The sequence below is a fragment of the Lemur catta genome, chromosome 8 (assembly GCF_020740605.2).
Source record: "Lemur catta isolate mLemCat1 chromosome 8, mLemCat1.pri, whole genome shotgun sequence".
Taxonomy (NCBI): Eukaryota; Metazoa; Chordata; class Mammalia; order Primates; family Lemuridae; genus Lemur; species Lemur catta.
Genome location: NC_059135.1, coordinates 2,499,541 through 2,522,124, shown reverse-complemented (window position 1 = coordinate 2,522,124; position 22,584 = coordinate 2,499,541). Strand labels below are relative to the sequence as shown.

General features: G+C 43.4%; 1 protein-coding gene across 3 annotated transcripts in view; it reads left to right on the top strand.

The window, feature by feature from the left end:
• Window positions 1-22,584, top strand: part of TRAF3IP1 (TRAF3 interacting protein 1) — a 60,802-nt gene that overhangs the window by 5,313 nt on the left and 32,905 nt on the right. The window contains exons 4-12 of one of the 3 annotated variants that reach the window (XM_045558659.1): window positions 1,693-1,836; window positions 1,934-2,353; window positions 6,500-6,571; window positions 7,658-7,733; window positions 12,055-12,150; window positions 16,721-16,822; window positions 19,674-19,694; window positions 20,975-21,059; window positions 21,507-21,590. In XM_045558659.1, coding sequence (XP_045414615.1) covers window positions 1,693-1,836; window positions 1,934-2,353; window positions 6,500-6,571; window positions 7,658-7,733; window positions 12,055-12,150; window positions 16,721-16,822; window positions 19,674-19,694; window positions 20,975-21,059; window positions 21,507-21,590 — 1,100 coding nt within the window. The remainder of the gene's footprint in view (window positions 1-1,692; window positions 1,837-1,933; window positions 2,354-6,499; window positions 6,572-7,657; window positions 7,734-12,054; window positions 12,151-16,720; window positions 16,823-19,673; window positions 19,695-20,974; window positions 21,060-21,506; window positions 21,591-22,584) is intronic. The other 2 variants (XM_045558657.1, XM_045558658.1) reach the window with 2 other exon arrangements.

Genomic DNA, 22,584 nt, shown 5'->3' with positions numbered 1-22,584 from the left:
GCCTCCTTGCTCCCCGCTCCTGCAGCCTTCATCTTGCTCATCTTTCTGAAAGGTAAATCTGACTTCCATCTTCCCTGCTGCATCTTTTGCTGTGTGCTAGCTGACTCTGGGCACAGCCAGCTCTGTGGTGTGGCTCACGAGGCCCCTAGAGACCTGCTGCTAGTTTTTTCCTTACGGGCCCTTTTCTTGTCCCCACACCTGTGCCCTCCATTCCAGTCACTGTGCACCCCTGAAGCCGGCACTGGTCACACTCCCTTGCTGTGCCCCCTGCCTCAGTGCAGGCTGGTTTCTCGGGGCCGGAGCTGCCTTCCTCCTCCAGCCTCACCTGGCAGCAGCGGTCTGCAAGCCCTTTCCTGAGCCCCCGTCTTTCCTCCCTCCGGGCTGACTTAGGTGCCCCCATCAAGTCCCCACAGCCTACTGACATTTAACGGTTGTATTTTTCTGTCTGCCCTGGTCCTTGGTGTATCCTGGGCCCATGGAGCCGGCTTGTCAGTCACACAGTGCTTGCTTGTGGAGGGGGTGTGTGAGCAAGCAGGACTCCTGACTGGAGGTACGGCTGTCAGGGATGCTGGAGAAGGAATTTTTGCACTTGATAGGGCTTGAATTAGATCATATGTTTTTTTTTTTTTAAGTTTTTAAAAGTTGTGTTAATAGCCATTAACGTAAAATTTATCATCTTAACCATTTTTAAGTGTACAGTTCATAATGTTGTGCAACTGTCACTGCCACCCATCTCCAGAACTCTTTTCTTCTTGCAAAATTGAGATTCTGTCCCCATTAAACTCTCATTCCCTTCCTGCCCACCACACCCCCCAGGCCCTGGCATCGGCCATTCTACTTTCTGTCTCCATGAATCTGACTACTCTCGGTACCTCATGTAAGTGGGATCATAGATTATTTGTAACTGGCTTATTTCAGTTAGTAATGTCCTCAAGGTTTATCCAAATTCTAGCATGTACGAGAATTTCATCCCATTTTAGGGCTGAATAATGTTCCATCGTATGCGTATACCACATTTTGTTTATCTGTTCATCTGTTGATGCACATGTGGGTTGCTTCCACACTTTAGCTGTTGTGAATAATGCTGTTGTGAACATGGGACATAGGTACACAAATGTCTCTTCAAGACCCTGTTTTCAATGCTTTTGGATAGGTCATATGGTAATTCTATGCTTAATTTTTCGAGGAACTGCCATACTGTTTTCCTTAACAGCTGCACCATTTTACATGCCCACCAGCAATGCCCAAGGTACACATTCTTGCCCACAATTATTTTCTGTTTTTTTAGTAGCAGCCGTCCTAATGGATATGAGGTGGTTAGGTCAAATCTTAAGCCCCTTTCAGCTGGGTTTCTCCTGTGAGAAGTATAAGGTATTTGTGGAGTTCTGTGGGTCAGCTTTACTGTCCTTGAATCACACACATCCGTACTTGGCAGCTTGGGTAGAATTGAAATAGGATTCGTTTAGCTTGGGTGAACTTTACTGTTAATGACTGAAGCGCTAAGAGCAATAGTCATGAACAGATACTGTGCTTTGTCTGTGATAACATTTTCTTTTAACATTCTATCCTTTTAATTTCGTTGGTCGACAAAGGATCTGTTTAATAAGCTGTCTTTGAATGCTGACATTCCTCTGTTACGTGTGTGGTCTCATTTTCACCTTGCATTTCATTCCCTTATATTTGGATGACAAGCTCTCCAGTGATGATGCCGTGAAGAGAGTCTTAGCTGGAGAGAAGGGAGACGTGAGAGGAAGGGCCTCGCTGACTTCACAGTCTCAAGAATTGGATAATAAAAATGCGAGAGAGGAAGAGTCCAGAACTCACAAAGATAAAGAGGTGAATTGCAAGTTGCACATATTTGAAAATGAAATAGTGTTTTTGTGGTTTAGGTAAAAATGTTCATAAATGATACTGTTTTTTGATTTTTTTTTAGGATAGAAGAAACTCAGAAATAAAAGAGAGAAGTACAAGCAGAGATCGAAAACAGAAAGAAGAATTGAAAGAAGAAAGCAAACCAAGAGAAAAGGAAAGGGACAAGGAGAAGGCCAAGGAGAATGACAGAGATAGACATAAAGACCCTGAGAGAGAGAAATACAGAGAAGGAGAGAGAGAAAAAACCAAGGCTAGGGCCAAGCAAGAGCGAGACAAAGACAGAGGCAAAGATTTAGAACGTGAGAAGGAAAGAGAGAGAAAGAGTGAGGGAGGGAAAGAAAAAGAGAGATTACGAGACAGGGACCGAGATCGTGACCGAGACAAGGGGAGGGACAGGGATAGACGGAGAGTGAGAAATGGGGAGCACTCCCGGGACCCCGACAGGGAGAAGAGCAGAGAGCACGACAGAGTGGAGAGGAAGGTAAAGTCTTGTTGGAAACTTCTGCCTTAACATAGAAAGAGTTTGTGATAGTCTCTAAAATGGTTTTTGTTTTATAATGTGATTAGGAAACATTTTTTTCGTTTTTTTTGAGACAGAGTCTTGCTCTGTCGTTTCAGCTGAAGTGCAGTAGTGTCATCACAGCTCACTGCAACCTCAAACTCCTGGGCTCAAGTGATCCTCCTTCCTCAACCTCCCAAGTAGCTGGGACTGCAGGTGCACGCCACCACGCCCAGCTAATTTTTCTAGTTTTAATAGAGATGGGGTCTCACTCTTGCTCAGGCTGGTCTCAAGCTCCTGAGCTCAAGTGATCCTCCCATCTTAGCCTCCCAGAGTGCTGGATTACAGGCATGAGCCACTGTGCCTGGCTGGAAACTGGTTTTCCCCTATGCCAATTTAAAATTCTGACAATCTTGGATTCTCGGTAGAAACCCAAAGAGATTACAGTTCCTGCCAGGTGTTTTTTTGTCCCTTAATAGCAGTTTATTGTTCAATCACTTATTAAGGCTTTATTCAGTAAGTTTTCAACCAGTTCCTACTTTATATCTAGGAAGAATTCTACTGGAATATAAGCTCTATAAGAGTGTAGGTTGGATTTTTTACTCTTATGTTCATTGTTGAATTCCCAACCTAGCAGTGTCTGACACATAGTAGGTCCACCATAAATATTTGGTGAAGGAATGAATTGAGAATCCAGGCAAGGGATGACAGACTTTTCAGATTATGAAACATTGGGTGGAATCTATCAATGGATAGTGGCTTATGAGGTCTCCTATTACGGATGTGGATCTTGGGGTAGTGGAAGATAATTTGGTTGAGGAAGTCAGAAAAATACATTAAATGTTTGCTCTTTTTAGAGGTTAGTGATTCCCCACCGGGCATGTAGAGAAAGTAACATTTTTCAGAGTTTGAGCTAATTTGCCCAAGTTGCCCTTGTCCTTATTTTGCCAGTTGTCTTAAGATTTATTGCTTTTCACCTCTCTGTCATTTGTATGTTTATTTGGGTATTTTCCCACTTTCTTTGGAGTAGCCTGTATCTTAGCATCGCAAGCAGTATTTACAAGCAGTCTGAGCTATGTGTGTGGTATCTTTTGGAGCATGGATATTACTGAATTTATAAAGTATTAGGGCTACTTTCAAGTCTTTTAGGCATTAGCAGATAAGTACAATAAGACCTTAGTTTATGATAGTTCTCGTTTAATTAAATTTTCAGATAAACTTAGGGTTGGCCAGAAAATCCTTTTCATTTCAAACTGTGTTTCTAAATGTGCAGATTACTACTTCTGGACTCCCCGTATATATCAGGGCCATTTTTCCAGATACTCATTCTTGTGGGGACATCATATTGTAATGCATCCTGGGAGAATGGTGGAAATCACCTGGTGTTCACCTGCTAGAGAGGAGGAAGCAGAGGTCTGCAAAGGTTCAAGATCTGCGGTTTGGCAGTGAGGGGCAAGGCCTGAGCTGGCCCCACGGCTCTTTCCTCTCGTAGCAGCCATCTTGTTTTGTACGTCGCATCTCGGTGTGACTGTCCAGGGAGGGGGGTGGGCTCCGTGGGACTGACCCCATGGGACTGACCCTGTGGGACTGACCCTGCGGGAATCCTGTAAACCAGTCTGTTCTGTGGAAGTCAGTATAAGGCCATTTTGAGATCTGTGTGTCACAGTGAGAAAGGGGGTACTTATCCAGAAAGACCGTTGTGGTTTTGTTAGTAATTGCATGTAGTTCTACTGGGAACTTTGGTATTTTACTATTTAAAATGTCACTCCTGGCCGGGCGCGGTGGCTCACGCCTGTAATCCTAGCACTCTGGGAGGCTGAGGCGAGTGGATCGCTCGAGGTCAGGAGTTCGAGACCAGCCTGAGCAAGAGCGAGACCTCGTCTCTACTAAAAATATAAAGCAATTATCTGGCCAACTAAAAATATATATAGAAAAAAAAATTAGCCGGGCATGGTGGCTCATACCTGTAGTCCCAGCTACTTGGGAGGCTGAGGCAATAGGATTGCTTAAGCCTGGGAGTTTGAGGTTGCTGTGAGCTAGGCTGACGCCACAGCACTCACTCTAGCCTGGACAACAGAGCGAGACTCTGTCTCAAAAAAAAAAAAAAAAAAAAAGTCACTCCTTCCTACCCACCATGCACATCCTGGAGTAGTGTACCCTATGATATGTGTCATAAGCTGGATTCTCTTATGGGTTTTAGAAATCAAAAGGGCATTCCCCATCTTTTGCCTTTTTCTAGAGGTCTCAGAAAAAGTATTTTTCGCTAACCTGAATTTTCTGAAGTGCTAGCTTATTCTGGTGTATTTTCCTACGGGAGGCAGCCTAGGAATGGGATAACTTTCCTCAGCTCTCAACGTCATCAGATCAAGTGTTGACACGTTATGTTCACTAAAACTGCTGATGATGTGACTAGCTTTTTAGATAGAAAGACAATTCCAAAGAGAAATTTTATAGGCTGATATTTGGAAACATAGCAGAACCAAGGGTGAATGATGGCTTTGTTTAAAAGTATCTGAGACCATGGCGAAGTGACTGTTTTCCTACTCAAAGCTGGCACTTACTTGGCTGAAGTCAGATTTGTGTAGATCTTTCATGGTGAATTTGCCTGCCTGGCTCTTCTGTTAGAAATCTGGGGTTTTCTTTATCGAGCCATGTGGATCTGGGAGGCAGTTGCATGGTCTCCTGGTAAAAAGTGCCGAGCAGGGTGAGCTTCTGCAAGACACTTCCCCAGGAACCCCAGTTCCCAGGGCCCTTTGTCAGCCCTAGGAGGGCCTGTCCCCTCAGGGGAGGCAGAAGACTCAGGTTCTAACCCAGGCTCTGCCATAGTTACTCTTCACCTCTGGTCAAATCCCTTGGTGCTTCACTTCATTTCTGTGTGGAAGACAGGATGATGAGATGCTCCCAAGCTGCCTCGTGGGCTTTAGTGGAGAAAGGTGAAATAGTGTGTGCAAACACACTGCAGAGTCACCTGTGTTTCAGTGAGGCAAGCAGTTGAGAGCCCAGGTGCCAGGTTAGACTGGCCATCTGGGGGTTCCGGGGCCTGCTCCTAACCCCCTCTCCACCGGGAGCAGCGAGGGCTGTGAGCATGCACAGGTAGCATGTGGGTGCCCGACCTGCAGTCATGGGTAATTACTGCTGATGCAGTCTGATGCATTCATAATTAACTTATGAGGACATTGCATTCTTGAAATATTGAACAGGCATCCTTTGCTTTTCAGCCATCACGGAGGGAAATGTCAATTATGATAATCTACTCATATTGAGATATCTTTTAAAGAATTGGTTTAAGATGTGAGATGGTATTTACAGTTTTCATATAGTTTATGTTATGAGAGTGCTTTCCTGACTTAAAGTTTGAAGCCTTTTCTTACAAAGAATCATTCCACGCTGGGCGCCGTGGCTCACACCTGTAATCTTAGCACTTTGGGAGGCTGAGGCGGGAAGATCGCTTGAGGTCAGGAGTTCAAGACCAGCCTGAGCAAGAGCGAGACCCCCGTCTCTACTAAAAATAGAAAGAAATGATCTGGACAGCTAAAAATATAACAAAAAATTAGCTGGGCATGGTGGCACATGATAGTAATCCCAGCTACTTGGGAGGCTGAGGCAGAAGGATTGCTTGAGCCCAGGAGTTTGAGGTTACTATGAGCTAGGCTGACGCCACGGCACTCTAGCCTGGGCAACAGAGTGAGACTCTGTCTCAGAAAAAAAGAATCATTCCATTCTAAAGTTACCCTGTTACCAGAAAATAGAAATAGGAACAATTTTTCCATGGGTGTTAGAGGTTTATTGTTCACTCCATCCCTTGTTTCCAGATCCTGTTGTTTCACTGGGATATGTTTTCAGGAAGTTTGGCCTGGCATAGAGATTTAGTGTTCCATGTAGTTTCCTGAAAGGTGGAATTGTCTGAAGTCTACTCTACCCTTTATGGGAAGAGATCCTGCTATTGCCTTGGAAGACTCTGGAAATCCAAGCAGCAATAGCAACCACAAATCAGCACATCTGGGTGGTAATGTGTTCTTACGGAAGAATTATCTTGCTATTGGTCAGTGTTATATAAAGTATCGATGTATTTTTAGACATTACAGATTTGAATAATTCTAAAGTTTGAAAAATTTTTTTGTTTTATAGTCAGCAAGCTCAGGGGAGATGTCTAAAAAGTTGTCAGATGGATCTTTTAAAGACTCCAAAGCTGAAATAGAGGTAAACTTTTAAAAATGACTGTAAGAGATGTAAGCTTGTGGTTATGTTGAAATAATAAATGCTGTGTCCTCTCCTGCTCCACTGAAGCATGGGAGCAGAGCACCTTTGGGCCCACTCGTAATGGGTGGGCCCATCTTTATTTTGTTGTAAAAGTAATAATTTAAGTGGTTTACCTCCTGGTAAAATAGATGTGGTGTGTTTATCCTGCGGTTTTCTGTGGGCACTCCTGCGTCAACTCATGCCTTTATTTCACAAGTGTGATGTGTGGTGTACGAAGGGATGGGGTAGTCTTTTGGAGAGAGGGTGGAGGTGGCACTCAGGTTGAGACTGGGAGAGAATTAAGGATTAAGTCAGCAGGCAGACAGGGAAAGGGAGGGCCAGCGGAAGGGAGCCCTCCAAGCTATGCTTGTCCTGTTTGGGACCCCATAACATGTTCCCCGTGGCTGGGCGCAGTGGAGGCCCGCCATGTCCATGTGGGGCATCCTGTGGAGGTTAGGCTCATCCTAAGCAGTAGGGGCCATTGAAAGATTTAAGTCAACTTTCATAATGCAATTTGCATTTCAGAAAGTGTTCAGGCAGCTGCAGGGGAGATGGGTGGGGCCTTGGCGTAGGGACTGGGAGGCCAGTTAGGAGACCATGTGGAACTGTGCCATGGAGGGAGGGGCAGGATATGCTGTCATCTCCAATTTGTTTTCTGTTTAAACACAATGTGTAAGTTTTTACTTTCAGAGTTGTTTACAAATACATTTAAGTAAGTGTATAACAACAGAGGTTGAGTCCTCTTAAGCATATCTGATAAGACAGTGATTCTCAAGGTGTGGGTAACAGATTGCTGACCTTTTTGGGTTGTACAAAAAGAGGGAATTCTAAATTTAGGACGAAGAGATTTTGGCTTCCTTCTAATTCACACTGTCAGGTCTTGAGTGCTTGGTTGTTTTGAGTTGCTATCAGTTCTGCTTTTAAAGCATGTGGATGCTGTAACTGTGTTTTCATGCTTGTTCTCAAGCAGAGCTTGAAAAATAAATCTGCTAATGGTATTGCTGTGTGATGCATCAATTAATTTTTTTTCATTCTCTTTTCTTTAAGACTGAGATTTCCTCTAGATCATCCAGGTTGTTGACAACAAAAACTTCAAAACGGCGATCCAGAAATTCAGTGGAAGGTATTGCAAAACTTACTATATATGTAGCTGAAAATATGCACACTAGTTTTTTGGCTTTATTCGCAATATCTAGTAGAAAGAACTCATGTGGCTGGAATACAGACCTGCCGTGTGTAGGAATAAGCAATGACTGTAGAAATAATGAAGATTTGTGTGGGAGCTCACGACACCAGGGACAGAATAGTCCCTCTTTGCTGGAAATCTGTGTTAAAATCTAAAAGATGTGATTGAATATTTATTTTCCAGAAATACTTACGAGTCATCTGCGTTTCATTGGCTCTGTCCTTCACATTGGTAGGCTAAATTTAATCCTGAGGCAGGCTGGACCGAAGAGCACATAAGCACATAATGTTTATGCATTTAAAAACAGCGGATTGGGAATCACACTATAAACTGAAGCCCACAGGCATGGCCTGGGGTTTGCCCAAGGGTAGTGCCTATAACAGACCTGCAAATAGGACAAGAATGTCAGGGAAGTGCAGGGAAAGTACTGTTGGAGGCCAATAGTGTTGCGGGTTACTTTTAATTGAAGGATGAAGTTACTTTGAATGAGCAGGAGTAGTTTCTGAAGAATTATCCTTCTCTTAAATTGTGTAAGTTAATGAAGTGTGGCAAGAAGGTAGTAGTTGGAATTTTTCATTTAGAAATGAAACGTAGATGGTAAGTTCTACTCTTTCACAATCATAAGTAAAGCTTTAATGAGCATCTGTGTGCCGAAAGCCTTTTCTCTCTGTTGGGTGATCGCTGTGGGATAGGTTCCCAGCGGTGTGATCACTGGCAAAAAGGGGCTTGGTCTTGGTAAGGTTTCAGCTACCACGTGCCACTAGCTGTGTCCTCTGTCCACACCTTCTCCAGTGTTTGAAAGGTGTGTTGATTTTGGTAAATGAAAACCAAAAAATTTAATTACCAGTGACATTGTACGTTTTTTTCATGTGTGTTAGTTTTTATTGGCTTCTCTGACTTGTGTGTTCTTTCAGTTGCCTCTGTTTGGAGTCTTGGTGTTCTTGCCGATTTGTGTGCACTCCTTGTACGTTAAGGACATCTTGCTTTCACATAAGTGTTTCTTATACTTTTTTCCACTAATTATGTTTGGTTTAGTTTCTCATTTGCCCGAGTGTTATATTTTTATGTACTTAAAGCCACTAATCTTTTTTTGGTAATTTGTTGAGAGGTTTGAGAGATGAAGATTTGTATTTTATCATACATTTTCGTATTTAATCTTTTTAGTTATCTCTTATTTTAATTCATGGTATAAAGTAAGGTTCTGAATTTATTTTTTCAGAATAATTCCCCAGCACTTTCAGGATCACTTAATAATTAGTTGTACCCTTCCCTCCTCTGTGATGATTTTTGTAGTGTGGGTTCTGTTTTTTTTGTCTCTCTGTGTGTGTTTTTTACTTCCACTGTTTTCTGTTTTACTACTAGTTGCCTATCATTGTTCTTTTCAAAGAGTTTTAAGCCATTTTATTTGCTTATTCTTCCAGATGAATTTTAAAATCACTTCATGACTCAAAGAATCCTACCTCCCACAAAACTCACTTCTCAGGATTTAACTGGACTTGTGTTAAATTTGTACATTCATTAGTTCAGGAAGATTGCATACTTCTAATTTCAAGTTAGTAAAGTTGTTCCCTCTTCTGAGAAAATGTGTGTGATGTGCTTGGGTGTGTCTGTTAGTCAAGGTGCGTACTTGATAGTTTGTTTTGTTTTTAGGTTTTTTGGGGGATGTGGTATCTTTTTTCCTTCATTAGTTTTTAATGATTATTGTTGGTATATAGGTGCTTTGTTGATTTTTGTTAACTGTATCTTAAATCTAGCTTTGTTCTTGAATTCAGTAGTTTTTCCATTGATTCTTCTGAGTTTTCTAAGCAGCAGTTGTATCATCTGTTCTTTTCTAATCTCTCAGGATATTTGCATCTTGTTTACTGGTAAGCTTGTGCTGTAGGGTTCTTTTTGTGTGATCTTTAAGACATTTTATTGTCAGAGATTTGCAGGCTTTATGACAGTAGCCTAACTGAGCTGTCAGCAACTCAGTGGACTTTTGTCTTCCCTGCCTGCTAGCTGGGCACTGACCTTACCATGGGTTCCCTAGCAAAGCTGGCACTCTTCCTGAACATTCCGCCTCACTTACGTGGGCTGGCATTTGGGCAAATGCCCAGTACGCAGAGGTGTTTGAGACGTAGGACTGCTGTGTCCTGCTCAAGGGGATGAGCCTTTACTACAGAGTATGAGGGTGTAACGTTTGTTAAACGTATTTCCATTTTGAAAGCCATTCTATCATCTCTATAGAATCCCAAACACATTCTGCATAAGAGTATGATAGTTTTTACTTATTCTTAAGTGTTGTGTTGTAGCAGAGCTGATCACTTTGAGTGAGTACATTTTAATTGCATTTTTTGTTAACTTGGCAGCATTATAAGTTAAGTTTAATACGTATTTCCATTGTGTAATTTCATCTCAGGAAGAAGGGACTCTAGAACCAGTGAAATTAGTCTCTCCTCTGAAAAAGAACATAACTCTTCCTATTCTAAAACTAAGAAGGAACATACCATGAAACAGCTCGGTAAGACTGAGTGAGCCCTAGCGGACGCTGTGTGTGAGTGTTTGCGAGTTGAAGGCTTTTGCTGCCTGCTTCTTTGCTTCCTTGGTCATTGAACCGGTGGCACTCTGCGGGGTGGTTAGCACAGGTGTGGCCCTGCTTGACGTGTGGCCTGAGCTCTAGAGCACTGCTCCCCTGGCCAGAGTGGAAAGACACGGGGGCCCCACTGGTCAGAGCCTGGTCGGCTGCCCCCTGCCAGGCACAGATTTTCTACCCTAAGTCAATTACAGGCTGAAACCGTCCATTGTGCCTTCCTCTTTTTTTTTTTGAGACAAAGTCTTGCTCTGTTGTCCAGGCTAGAGTGCAGTGGTGCAATCATAGCTCAGTGCAGCTTTGAAATCCTGGGCCCAAGCGATCCTTCTGCCTTAGCCTTCTAAGTAGCTGGGACTATAGGTGTGTGCCACCACTCCTGGATAATTTTTTTTTTTTTTTTGTAGAAACAGGGTCTCGCTATATTGCTCAGGCTGGCCTTGAATTCCCGGGCTCAAGGAATCCTATCACCTTGGCCTCCTAAAGTGCTGGGATTATAGGCGTGAGCCACTGTGCCCAGCTGAGCCTTCCTTTCCTTGTTGTGCAGACATGTATAATATAATAAGAGCACACAGAAGATTATGCATTCATGTTAGTTAGTGATGAGTCTCACAAAGGAAAATGAAGCCTAGGGAAACAGGGTGAGGGCATGGACGGGAAGGGCCTCTCTGAGGGGGACATCTGGGCGGTGAGGCCAGTGGGGGCAAAGGAGGACATGCAGGTGTCCAGAGCCTCTGAGCAGAGCTCCTGAGCTGGGGGCAGGCTTGGCCTGTGTGAGGGATGAGGCTGAGGCAGAGAGCAGGGCAGTAACAATAGGCAGGGCCCAGGGATGCCGGGCCTCGTCAGCGTGTGTCCCACAGTAAGTGTGAACAGAAGACCTTGCAGGGTTTTAAGCAGGATAGAGGCAAGATCTGACTTATGTTTTACTAGGACAGGAGTGGAGGCCAGAGAGCAGTGAGGAGGTTGTGGCACCCAGATGACAGGCAGGTTGGGTAACTGTGCTAATGGATTGGGTGTCACTTGTTAGAAAGGAGAGGAATCAAAGATAAGATCCATTCTGGGAGGGGTCTGGGCCCCCAGGCGGTGCCACTTATTGAAATGAAAGGCTCGGGGAGAAGCTGGTTGGAGACACGGGGTGGCCGGGTCAGGAATTCTGTGTTGGACACATCAACTTTGAGATATCTGTGAAACCACCAAGCAGAGATGTCGAGTAGACAGCTGGATGTGTAGACCTGGAGATGAAGGAGAGAGTTGGAGAAACTGAAGGTAAAATAAAAAAATTGAGGATTCTTAGCATAGAGGTGTTGCTTACAGCCGTGGGCCTTCGTGTGATGGTCCAGGGGTGTGTGCAGGTAAAGAAGGGCACTGTGCGCTCCAGAGCCTGCTCAGCTCCGCAGGTTGGGAGGGGAGGAGGAGGATCCGGGCAAAGGAAACAGAACTTTCCTCCGACAGGCTGGAGGAAAACTGGGGAGTGGGAGTCTCGAAGGCCAAGGAAGGAAGTGCTGGGGAAGGAGAGAGGGGCTTCCTGTTAAGCTCTTCCAAGGGGGCGGTCACCCAGAGGCTGAGAATTGACATTTCATTGACAGGGCAGTTTGTTGGGGACCTTGGCATAACCCCCTGTAAATCCCAACTAAAGCAACCAGACACAAACCTTTACAATATTTTAATCTGTTGTTAACTATTTTATGTCAGGAAGGAAGGAGGATAATATTTCAGCTAAAATTTTAGACCCCATAGTGTCTGGATTAAATAATGAACCAGATCAGGAAACTACAACTTCAGAAATAGGTAAGAAAAATGTATTTTTTAGTTTAAATTCCTCACCACTTTAATATGAGATAGTTACATCTCAGTGTGGTTATTTTTTTATTCTAACCACTTTATTGTTCATCAGATTTTTTCACAATATTCGGAAGATCAGAAATGACTCAATGTTGTATTTGCTTTAATTTACTAAGTTGTATGATAACGTTAAGACTGCTTTAAGATAACCTTTACATGCCTTTTTTGTATAATTTATTTTTACATTTAAGTCAAAATGCTTTGTTAATCTTGCTATTGGAATTTTACAAAATGATGTGGATGATGATATAGAGAAACTATTTTTTATATCTTCATCCTGCTCTGCTTTGTTTTGTTAGGAAAATGCTCATGATAATGATTTTTGGGAAGTCGTCGTGTTGCTTGTCCAGTGCATTGCGATGTGGTGCACACAATTCCTCCTCCTGCTGGTCCAGATGGGATAACCCTTAGCTAAATTCTGTAACCACAGTCTTCTGTGACTTTAGGCTAAATTCAAAAATATTAGCATTCTTCAGTTGCATTTAAGGAAAAATAGTGTAAATCTTGACTCTAGGGGAAGATAAAATTTTTTTCTAGGCTCAACTTGTCACATATCTGTCTGACTTTTCAAAATTATGAAACTGTAGCTAGAATAGTGATAAGCACATCCTTTTTTTTTTTTTTTTTTGAGACAGAGTCTCACTCAGTTGCCCGGGTTAGAGTGCCTTGGTGTCAGCCTAGCTCACAGCAACCTCCAACTCCTGGGCTCAGGCAATCCTCCTGCCTCAGCCTCCCGAGTAGCTGGGACTACAGGCGTGCGCTACCATGCCCGGTTAATTTTTTCTATATATATTTGTAGTTGTCCATATAATTTCTTTCTGTTTTTAGTAGAGATGGAGTCTCGCTCTTGCTCAGGCGGGTCTGGAACTCCTGAGCTCAAACAATCTGCCCGCCTCAAGCACATCCTTCTAAATGTGTGTTTTCCTCTTGAGAGTCTGCGTTTCCAGGAGGGTATGTGTGTGTGAACACTCCACGCCAACATTGGCACAGCGGGTGCAGTGTAAAAGGTGATCTGTGGTTATTTCATTCCAAGTAGGGCAACTGTATGTGATTTATCTAGGTCTTCAACACTATGGAATGACCAATTAAAAGTTATAAACTAGAGTAGCATGATTTCTTACTGATGAAAACTCTTTTCACTGTGGGCATGCATGTCACAATTTAGCCACATCTTGTGGGAGTATATTTCATTTTTGCAGGAGTTTTTCTCATTTTTGGGCTCCCAGGCACACTGCAATCCTGTACTGCAGGAGAGGGCAGTGGGCAGTGGTGGAAGCTTGAAGACTACTGTTTGCCCCCACCTGTGTAGCGAGGACCCCAATCTGAGACCAGTGGGATGGTTTCCCCTCTCCTGCTCACCCACCTCATGGCCTGGAGCTAGCTGTGCGGGTGGTTCTCTGAGCCACAGTTTCCTCGTTGTAAATGGGAATAAAATACTTGCCTTGGGAGTGGGGGATGATGTCCGTAAAGTGGCTGCTGACAGGCGTGCCATCCATACGCAGTCTGCTTCATTACACATCACGCCAGCGTCACCGACAGTCCCACATCAGGCTGAGACAAGCTCACTCTGACATGGCGCAATGGATTTGAAATCATTCTTTAGACATATATTGAGCACTTCATAGATGTTATTTATAAGTGAGAGAATAACACAAGTTCAGTTTTTAAGAACCACAAAGTGCAAATGTTTCTTAGTTGAGCTTTTTGCAGAGATTATACTGAAGCCTGACGCCATCTGGTGGCATCTCTGTCACTGGATGGTGGTGGGAGGGTTAGGAACAGTGGCTGCGAGGAGCAGAGCCAGGGCTCAGGAGTGACCCCGGGTCTCTCCTACCCCTTCCCCTGGGTCCCACTCCCCTTAAGTCCTGCCACTGCACAAGCCATGGGTCCGAGCCATCGTGGTCACACGTTTTCTTGCACTGGCAGTCATTTAACTTTTGGAATTTAGCATTTGCCAGCAGTTGTTTATAGTTCCTTAATTTCTTCTGTTGAGTGTGATTTGCACATCCACTGTCATTGAGTCTAGTTAACTAGATGTTCCTCACAATACCTTCGTTCTTAATGCTTCAAAGAAAAATCCATGTTTTCAAAGAAAGCTGGCCTATTTTGCACAACTGATCCAGCCCTGGTGAGCCCTGTGTTCACTGCCCTGGGCCCAACCAGCACTGCCCTATCAGGGTCATCGTAGGAGAATTCGTGGGTTTTTTATCATTTTGGTTTTTTGCGTGGATTGAAGAGTTCAACAAGGGATTTATCCATTTTTTTTTTAAAACATGTAATGCAAGCTGTGTGATATACTTATTGTCTTTACAATTATTTGACAATTTCAAGTTTTTCTGGAACATTAAGCCATATCTTTATTTTGCTTAGTTTCCCTCATTTCATTTTTACTTTGTTGTTTAAACTTTTTTATTATGAAAAATACAGAAAAGTAGAAAGAATAGTACAATTAACACCCACATACCCCTCACCTAAATTCAGCAGCTTTAACATTTTGCCGTATTTGCTTCATCTGTAGTTATGTATTTTAATGAACTAGTTCAAAGAATGTTAAAAACCTCTTAACATTTTATCTCTTATTATTCATCATGCAGCTTAAAAAAAAAGACATTCTCCTACATAGCCACAAAATAATAATTGAACCTAACTGAACTCAATTATTATTTACTAATAGCATCCAAAACTCAGGCTATATTCTGATTGTCCCAGAAATGTTTTTCATTTTTTTAAAACACTGGTTATTTGATCACATTAAACTTAGATATATTCACCAACTCAGTGTAGCTAAAATTTGCACAGAACACTGGCAGGATGACAGACTGCTTGCAGTTGTATTGTGGGCTACACATCCGATTAGTGAGTTTTACATGCTAGTAACTGACACAGAGCAGCCCTCCCAGCCAGGCACCGTGCCCCTGGCTTTAAAGACATGGTCTCCTCTGAGTCTGATGATAGTGCCATGAGGTAGGGCACACTGCAGCTCAGGAAGGGAGAGGTGCCTGCTCAAGGCGTAGCAGGTAGTGAACAAAAAGAAGCACGAGTGTCTGACCTTAGAAAGTCTTGAGCCACAGCTCACATTCTGACCTACAATGTTCACTGGTTACCAGGTAGTTTCAGAGAACAGATTGCATTAACGCTTTGATTTTTTTTTTTTTTTGACAATTCATAGTAATTTTAGTCTTTTTAAGGACATTCGTTTTTTAAAGATGGTTGTTTGACAAACTGGTTAATCCACCCTCTGTGATTAAGAATTGATTGTACAGTGTGGTATCAGTGAATGTGTAGTCTGTTTTTATTCTATTGGTGTGAGCTTGGGGTTTAGTAAGCTTATTTGAGAATAACACTAGAACTTTGAAAAGATAAAAATGTGCAAAATATCATTGGTCTCCTTGAATTACAGAAAGAAGATAATGCATTTGCAATTTACTTATTGTGATGGTGGGTTTTGTAAAGTATAGAAAATGACACTTCAAAATCAAATATAAAAACTTAAAATTAGTAGGTGGTTTTCTTCTAAAGTTGATAATCTACAATTACCATGCTTACATTTATTTTTAGATTTTTTTAAAAGAACTTAATATTTCATGTTCATTCTTTGGCTGTCCTCTATAAAATATCATAAACAATTAACTATTTGCATCAGACTAAGTCAGCATCATTTTTAGAGATTGAAAAAAAATTTCCTTACAAAATTATGTCATCTATTTTATGTAGTTCTGTTACATAAATAGAGCAGTTATTTGGTAGTTAATGACTGATTCTGATATAAGCTATTTCTTTAAATATTTTTAAGAAATCGTAAGATTGTATTTCAGGAAAGGGAACATTTTTCCAATTTTATTTTTGTCTCCCAGTTTCTTTTTAGAGAGTGGTGTGTCCTTTGACGATGGGTTAGTTTTCCAGCTCTGGGTCCTACTATAATTCAAAACCTGTTCCTCTAACACCTCCCCCATCCTGTTTATGATAGGGAAAATGTTTTATTTCTTAGGTATTTGGATTTTTTCTATGTTCATAAACTTTGGAACATCAGTCAGTAATCGGAAGACAAGTATTTGGGTGTTTTCAATATGTCTAGGACTGTGTACTGTGTCAAAAATATTTTTCTTTTGCTTTTACTTTCCTGAAATAGCCACCTACTTGTACTTCTCAACCCTGGGCCTGGCTGCAGTGGGGAGGCAGGCGGAGACTGGCAGTGTTAGGGTGGTTCTAGAAATGGGAGGTGGCAGGGCCAATCTTCTTTGGCTGGGGAAGACCCCTAGCTTCCTCCTTGGCTGAGTAGACCTGACGCCCATTCACAGTCTGGGCCATCATTTCCCTCTCACCTAGTTCCAGGGCCACACGTGGGGTAGGAACATCCTGGATGTGTGTTTCCTAAAACCTGCCTTTGATCAGTCCTTCGTAAACTTGCAGTGTTGGGAAACCGATGAGTAAGTGTGCTCTGTGTTAGTGAGGCCCGTTGATCACCAGCCCTTCAGTGGACAGTCTTAATGACCAATTTTAAACTGTTTTATGTTAGGAACAAAAGAAGCTAATACTAACTCAACTAGTATTTCAGATGATAATTCAACTAGTCTGTGGCGTGAGAATATTGAGGCAGACCCAGCAGTGAAGCAGAAAGGTAAGAACGTTCCCTTTTCACCCCTTTCCTAGGGAGAGGAGATAGAGCACTCCAGAGTGGCACTGGTGTCAGGCTCCTTTCTTCTCGAAAGGACACAGTCCAGAGCCAAGGTTTTTCCCGCTTGGGTCTGAACATGGCAAACGATTCACTTCTGCCTTTTTGCATGCACTAGAATTGAGGAGGTTATTGCTTGATAACATGAGACTCACTTCGTTATTCCCAGTGTGCTTTTTGAGCAAGGTTAAAGTGGCATCATTCATGACTCTGGGGGTGTCATGAGTGATCCCTGAAACAAGTTTCAGGGTCACTGCTGGAAGAGCCCCACAAGCCAAGCAGTGTACCACCCAGACCTCATGTTCAAAGAGGACTTTTGAACAACTCAAAATGCTGTTGCTACTATGGTTTTTCTTTCTGTATTGTTCTTGCGGTGTCAAGTTGTACCTTAGTGAGATTCCGCTTTCAGCATAATTTTTCTCAGCACTTAAAAAAATCCTGGTACAGTTATACATTCAGCATTTAAGGCCCTGGAGCTCTGTGTGGGCCTGCAGTGGTGCAGGCGCCTCATGCAACCAGGGCTTGTGCAGGCTGCGGTGGCTGGGCTGGGATGTGGCGTGGCTGGGCAAGGGAGGATGTTTGTTAAAGATTTGTTGAAGGCCTACTGTGTGTCAGGCCAAGGCGGGGAGTGCATCAGTGAGGAAAGTCGGACTGGTCTCCTGCCTTCCTGGCGTTTGCACACAAGCTGAGATGAGACTGCAGAGATAAAATGGGACCATTTGACAAGAGGTGAAAATGGGGTGGTCGGGGTGGAAGGGACCTTGGGTGACAAGGAAAGTGGTGAGGGTGGCTGGGGAGAGCCTGCTGGGCAGAAGGAACTACGTAAACGATGATCCCAGGTGGGACATGTTCAGCAGACCGGCTGGCTTGCTATGATGGAAGCATTGCGAGCCGGGGGAGTGGGGAGAGCCCGGTTAGTTCCTGCCAGGCCTTGTGTGGCTGGTTAGGGAGTTGAGTCTTTATTGTAAGAGCAGATAGAAGCCAATAATATTTTTAGGAGGAGTGACATGATCATATTTAGATTTTAAAAAGAGTAGCCATGTTAATTAAGGAGGCTTGAAGAGCAGTCCAGAGAAGAGAGTGGCCTGGGCTGTGGTGGAGCGAGGGGCGGGAAACAGAGGGATTCTAAGGCTGCTAGATGTCCTCGGGGACCAGGCCTAGAGCTTAGGGGACAGGTCTGGACTAGAGAGAAACAGTGAGTGATGGTGGTGCATGGGTGATGGTGCCAGCCTGGGTGGGGGTGAGGTCACCCGGGACGAGAGGCTTTGTGATTGCAGAAGACGGGAGCATTGGTTCTGTGGGAGCAGGGGAGGATGGAGTCGGCTGTGTAGAGGGTGCCTTGGGGCTCCGGGGGTGGGACCTGGAAGTGGGGTTAGGGATGCGACCTGTGAAAGGTACAGAGTTTACTGTGCTCGCTTACCTTCTGGGTATCGGCCTCATGATTAATGACCCCACCTCTCAGTAACCTTTCTGAGCACTGTGTGAACCCAGGATCTGTTCCTGACATGCCAGTGAAACCCCGATGGCGTGAGTTTTGATGAAAAAGTTGGGGGTTTGGAGTTGAGGACCTGGGTCAGCTGCTTGGCCTCTGGTCACACGGTGACTCCTAGTGCTGGTCTCTGCTAAGCACACTGTCCAGGCCACACAGCCTTGAGGCGAGGGCCTGCTGCTGCCTGCTCTTGGTCCCCAGCACCCCTGCTCCAGGGTTGAGGCAAGCCCCCCACCCCAGTTGCCCCAAAGCGTCATCCTGGGGTCTCCGAAATTGCCATGTGCAGCTTCTCATGCCATGGCCCTGGCCAGTGCTGCATGTTCTCACAGCACCTTCTAGAACTTCTGGAACTGTGTTCTCCAAGCCCATCCTCTGTGCTGTGTCAGTTTGTGGGGGTGATCTCTGAAGGCTCTGGGCCCTTCCCCCTAGAGCCACCCTCCTTAGTGCAGCATTTATGCCGCTCTCTGCCTGGGTTGCTCATAGAAAGTCCCCTGCGAATAGGCAACATAGACGTGTCTGAGAAGTGCTTTTCACTCTGTGTTTGCATGTGGATCCTCAGAGTAACCTAGGCTGATTCCTCGTGGCATGCGAGTGAGACCGTCCCTGTCTGGGTGGGCCATCCCTCCCCGCATAGTGTCCTTGGTCTTCTGCAAATACATTCATGCTTCATGGGAGCGTGAAACAAAGATTAATTCTCCACCTGTGGCTTTGAGTCCACCCCACTCGTATGGTGCCACTGCTGATTAACCTGTGACTGCTCAGGTCATATTTGTCCCCAAAACACAGCACTTGAAGAAGGATTGTCAGGTGTAGAGGTACGCCTATCTTGTGCTGGGGAATTTTCTGCTCCCAGGAGCAGACAGAAAAATATTCACTGATCAGTTCTGTAAGATGGGCTCATGTCTGGTTTCACCCAGTCATACAGTGGCCTGGAGGTTTGCTGTGCCGGGTGCAAACTGTCGCAGCCCCCCCTTGCACTCGGAAGCAGTTTTTCCATGGCTTCCTGGCTTACCAACTTTTGTCTCCTGTTTAATTAATCTCTGTAATATACTTTCTTCACATCCCTGTTTTCTGTTTTTATGTAATAACATTTCATGATTCATAGTTTTGTGTGTTTGCTCCTTGTTTTCTGTTTTTGAAAATAAAATGGCAGTACGAAATTAGGAGGCTGTGCGGAAATGACCCTTTCTTTCTAACAGACATGCAACATTATTTACACTGTGTTTTTCCTCTGGTTCTGCTCTGATCATTCAGCATATTGAGGTTTTACTTACACAGAAGCTGATTTTCTCGTGTGCTTTTCTTTAGGCGACTCCCCCAGTGATGCAGGTAAGAAATGGGCTTAAGTAAGTATGTTTGGAATAGATTGTATGTGTACAAACAGAAACACGGAAACATGTATTCTCTGAATAATGTTTAACAAATTGCTTGAGTGAAAGTAGTTTATTTTATGGAAATGAATCTTAACTATACCAATTTAATTTGAGATTTAATGTATATGTTTTAAGTTTGAAATGAATACATTTTAAGATTTTTTCCAGACTTTGAAGTACGTTTCTAATATTCAAATTGTGATTTATTTTTACTATTTTCTGAAGTATAACTTTCTTTTTTTTTTGAGACAGAGTCTCGCTCTATTGCCCAGGCTAGAGTGAGTGCCGTGGCGTCAGCCTAGCCCACAGCAACCTCAAACTCCTGGGCTTAAGCAATCCTCCTGCCTCAGCCTCCCGAGAAGCTGGGACTACAGGCATGTGCCACCATGCCCGGCTAATTTTTTCTATATATATTTTTAGTTGGCCAGATAATTTCTTTCTATTTTAGTAGAGACGGGGGTCTCGCTCTTGCTCAGGCTGGTCTCGAACTCCTGACCTCGAGTGATCCACCCGCCTCGGCCTCCCAGAGTGCTAGGATTACAGGCGTGAGCCACCGCGCCCGGCCTCTGAAGTATAACTTTCTTTTACTTTAAACCGGGAGGGTAAATTTAATTATCTTAATAGCTTGGGCTTGTTATTTAGTGATTAAATTTTTTTATCAAAATGAAGAAAACTGTATTCAGATTATAAAAATAATATGGTACCATCCTCAAGATAGAAAAATTTTTAAATGTAAAAAAATGTGAAGAAGACAATAAAAAAGGCCATTGCTCATAACTTGAATGAATATTCTTCCAAAGTGCCATATGTGTATGTAATTATAGATATACTACTATACTGCATTACTGATTATATGTTAAGATGATGACATTGTTTTACACAAAAGGGTCTAGCATGTGACTATACCATAATTTACTTAGTTACCAATTGTTTGTCACTTTTATCAATGATGATGAGTGAACATCTGGACAGGTGTTCATTTCTTAGGTTGTATTTCCTTTAAGTTAAATGCTGAGTTGATTGGCCTGTCTTTTGGATTTTATTTCTGAAGTAGTTGAACCAGTTTGCATTTCCCCAAATCTAGACATCAGAAATCAGTTTTATCTTCATCAAAATGATAGGTGAAAAAATAGCTCATTTGTATTTGCAGTTATTTGATTGTTTTCTTTTCAAATGCTTATTAGTTGTCTGTGTTTCTTCCTTTGTGAATTGCTGATTGGATTGTCATCTGTTTAGAAGGAGAAGTTGTACCTCCTGGCCAAGAGAAGTCTGAGGTGTCAGAGAATCCAGAAATCCCCAGTGAGCTTTTGTCGGGTGTCAGGTCTGTGTGCTTCTGGTCCTAGGACTCTGCTGTGGTGCTTCTCTCTGTGCCTTTCACTGTCCCCTGAGTGCTCGAGCTACCTTCTGAGCAATTACTTGTACAAAGAAAGCAAAAACTATTTATGTAATTTTTCACTACCTGAGTTATATAACAATATGTAGGCTATTTTAGAGATTTAGGGAAATTCATAATTATGGCTAAATTATGTCATGTTTTGCTTAAAGATAGTTATGCTATTTTTTTGGTACCTTGAAATTATTGAACATACAAGCGTCAGAGATGCAGGTTACTGGACTGTTCCTATTCTCTGCGGGGTAGTATGTCCTAAATAGCACGTTGATGATGGTCTGGGAGCTAGCGTTTACATTAAACTGGGTTTTCTTTGCCCACTCTGAAATGTATAAGTGTTTCATGTCTCTTTTTTGGTTTTCCAATATTTGGGTTTAGAAGAATACCTCGGCCTGGGAGTGCCAGACCAGCGCCTCCCCGGGTCAAACAACAAGAGAGCGTGGAAGCGTTGCTGATAGACAGGTAAGGCTGGCTCTGGTCATGCAGCGTACTCTCCGGTGTGTGGGGATGGTGGGACAGAGGAGCACTGGTGCCTCTGCTGGGAGATGGGGTCGGGGATGCAGCAGGTGGTGCTGGGAAACTTGCTATTGAGGAAACAAAAATTGAGGGGAGGGCCTCCCTTCAAACCATAGACCAACAGACATTTCAGATGAATGAAAGGGGAAAAATTTACATATGTATAAAATTAAATCTTAAAATATATGGGACACTGTTAGGGTGTTTTTGTCTGATCTCTAGATAGAAGTCTTTCTAAGTATAAAAACAATGAGAAAAAAAGGTTTGAATGCTTAATTGCACAAAAATTAAAAATGGAAGGTTGTCAGAAAGTTATAAACAATATAAAGACAAGCAGGTGGGCTCAGAGTAGGTTTCACATTGTATAAGAGGTGGGAATTGAAGACAACAGGAGTAGACATGTTTTTCTAGGAGTTTTGCTACAAAGAGAAGCAAAGGAATGAGACACTAGCTAGTGGGGAAGATAGTGTCAAGGAAAGTTATTACTTTTTGTTTTTAAGATGGGAGAAACATTACATTTTTCTGATACTGGGAATGATCTCTGGAGAGGGGGAGGTTGATGATGCAGGAGAGGTGGGAAGGGAGCTGGTGGAGTGAGGTCCCCGTGTGGGTGTGGGATTCCGGGCTGTGGAGAGTTGACGTGTAGTACAGATTCTTAAGCTGATTCTCTCTGGTGCTTTGTTTTTCTTGTGAGCTGAAAGTGCGTCTTGGGGAAGAGGAGCAGGAGGTCAGAGGAGAGAGGAGGCAGTGTGAAGTCGGTCTGCACAAGAGTGGGCTAGTGAATACACTGACTGGGGCAGAGGTTTTCATTTAGAGGTGACCCCTCCCCCTGGGGACATTGGGCCACTTCTGGAGGCATTTTTTAGTGTCATGACTTGGGGGATGAAGGAGAGAAGGTTTTGACATCTGGTTGGGGGACTGGGGACAGGGTTGCCAGGAC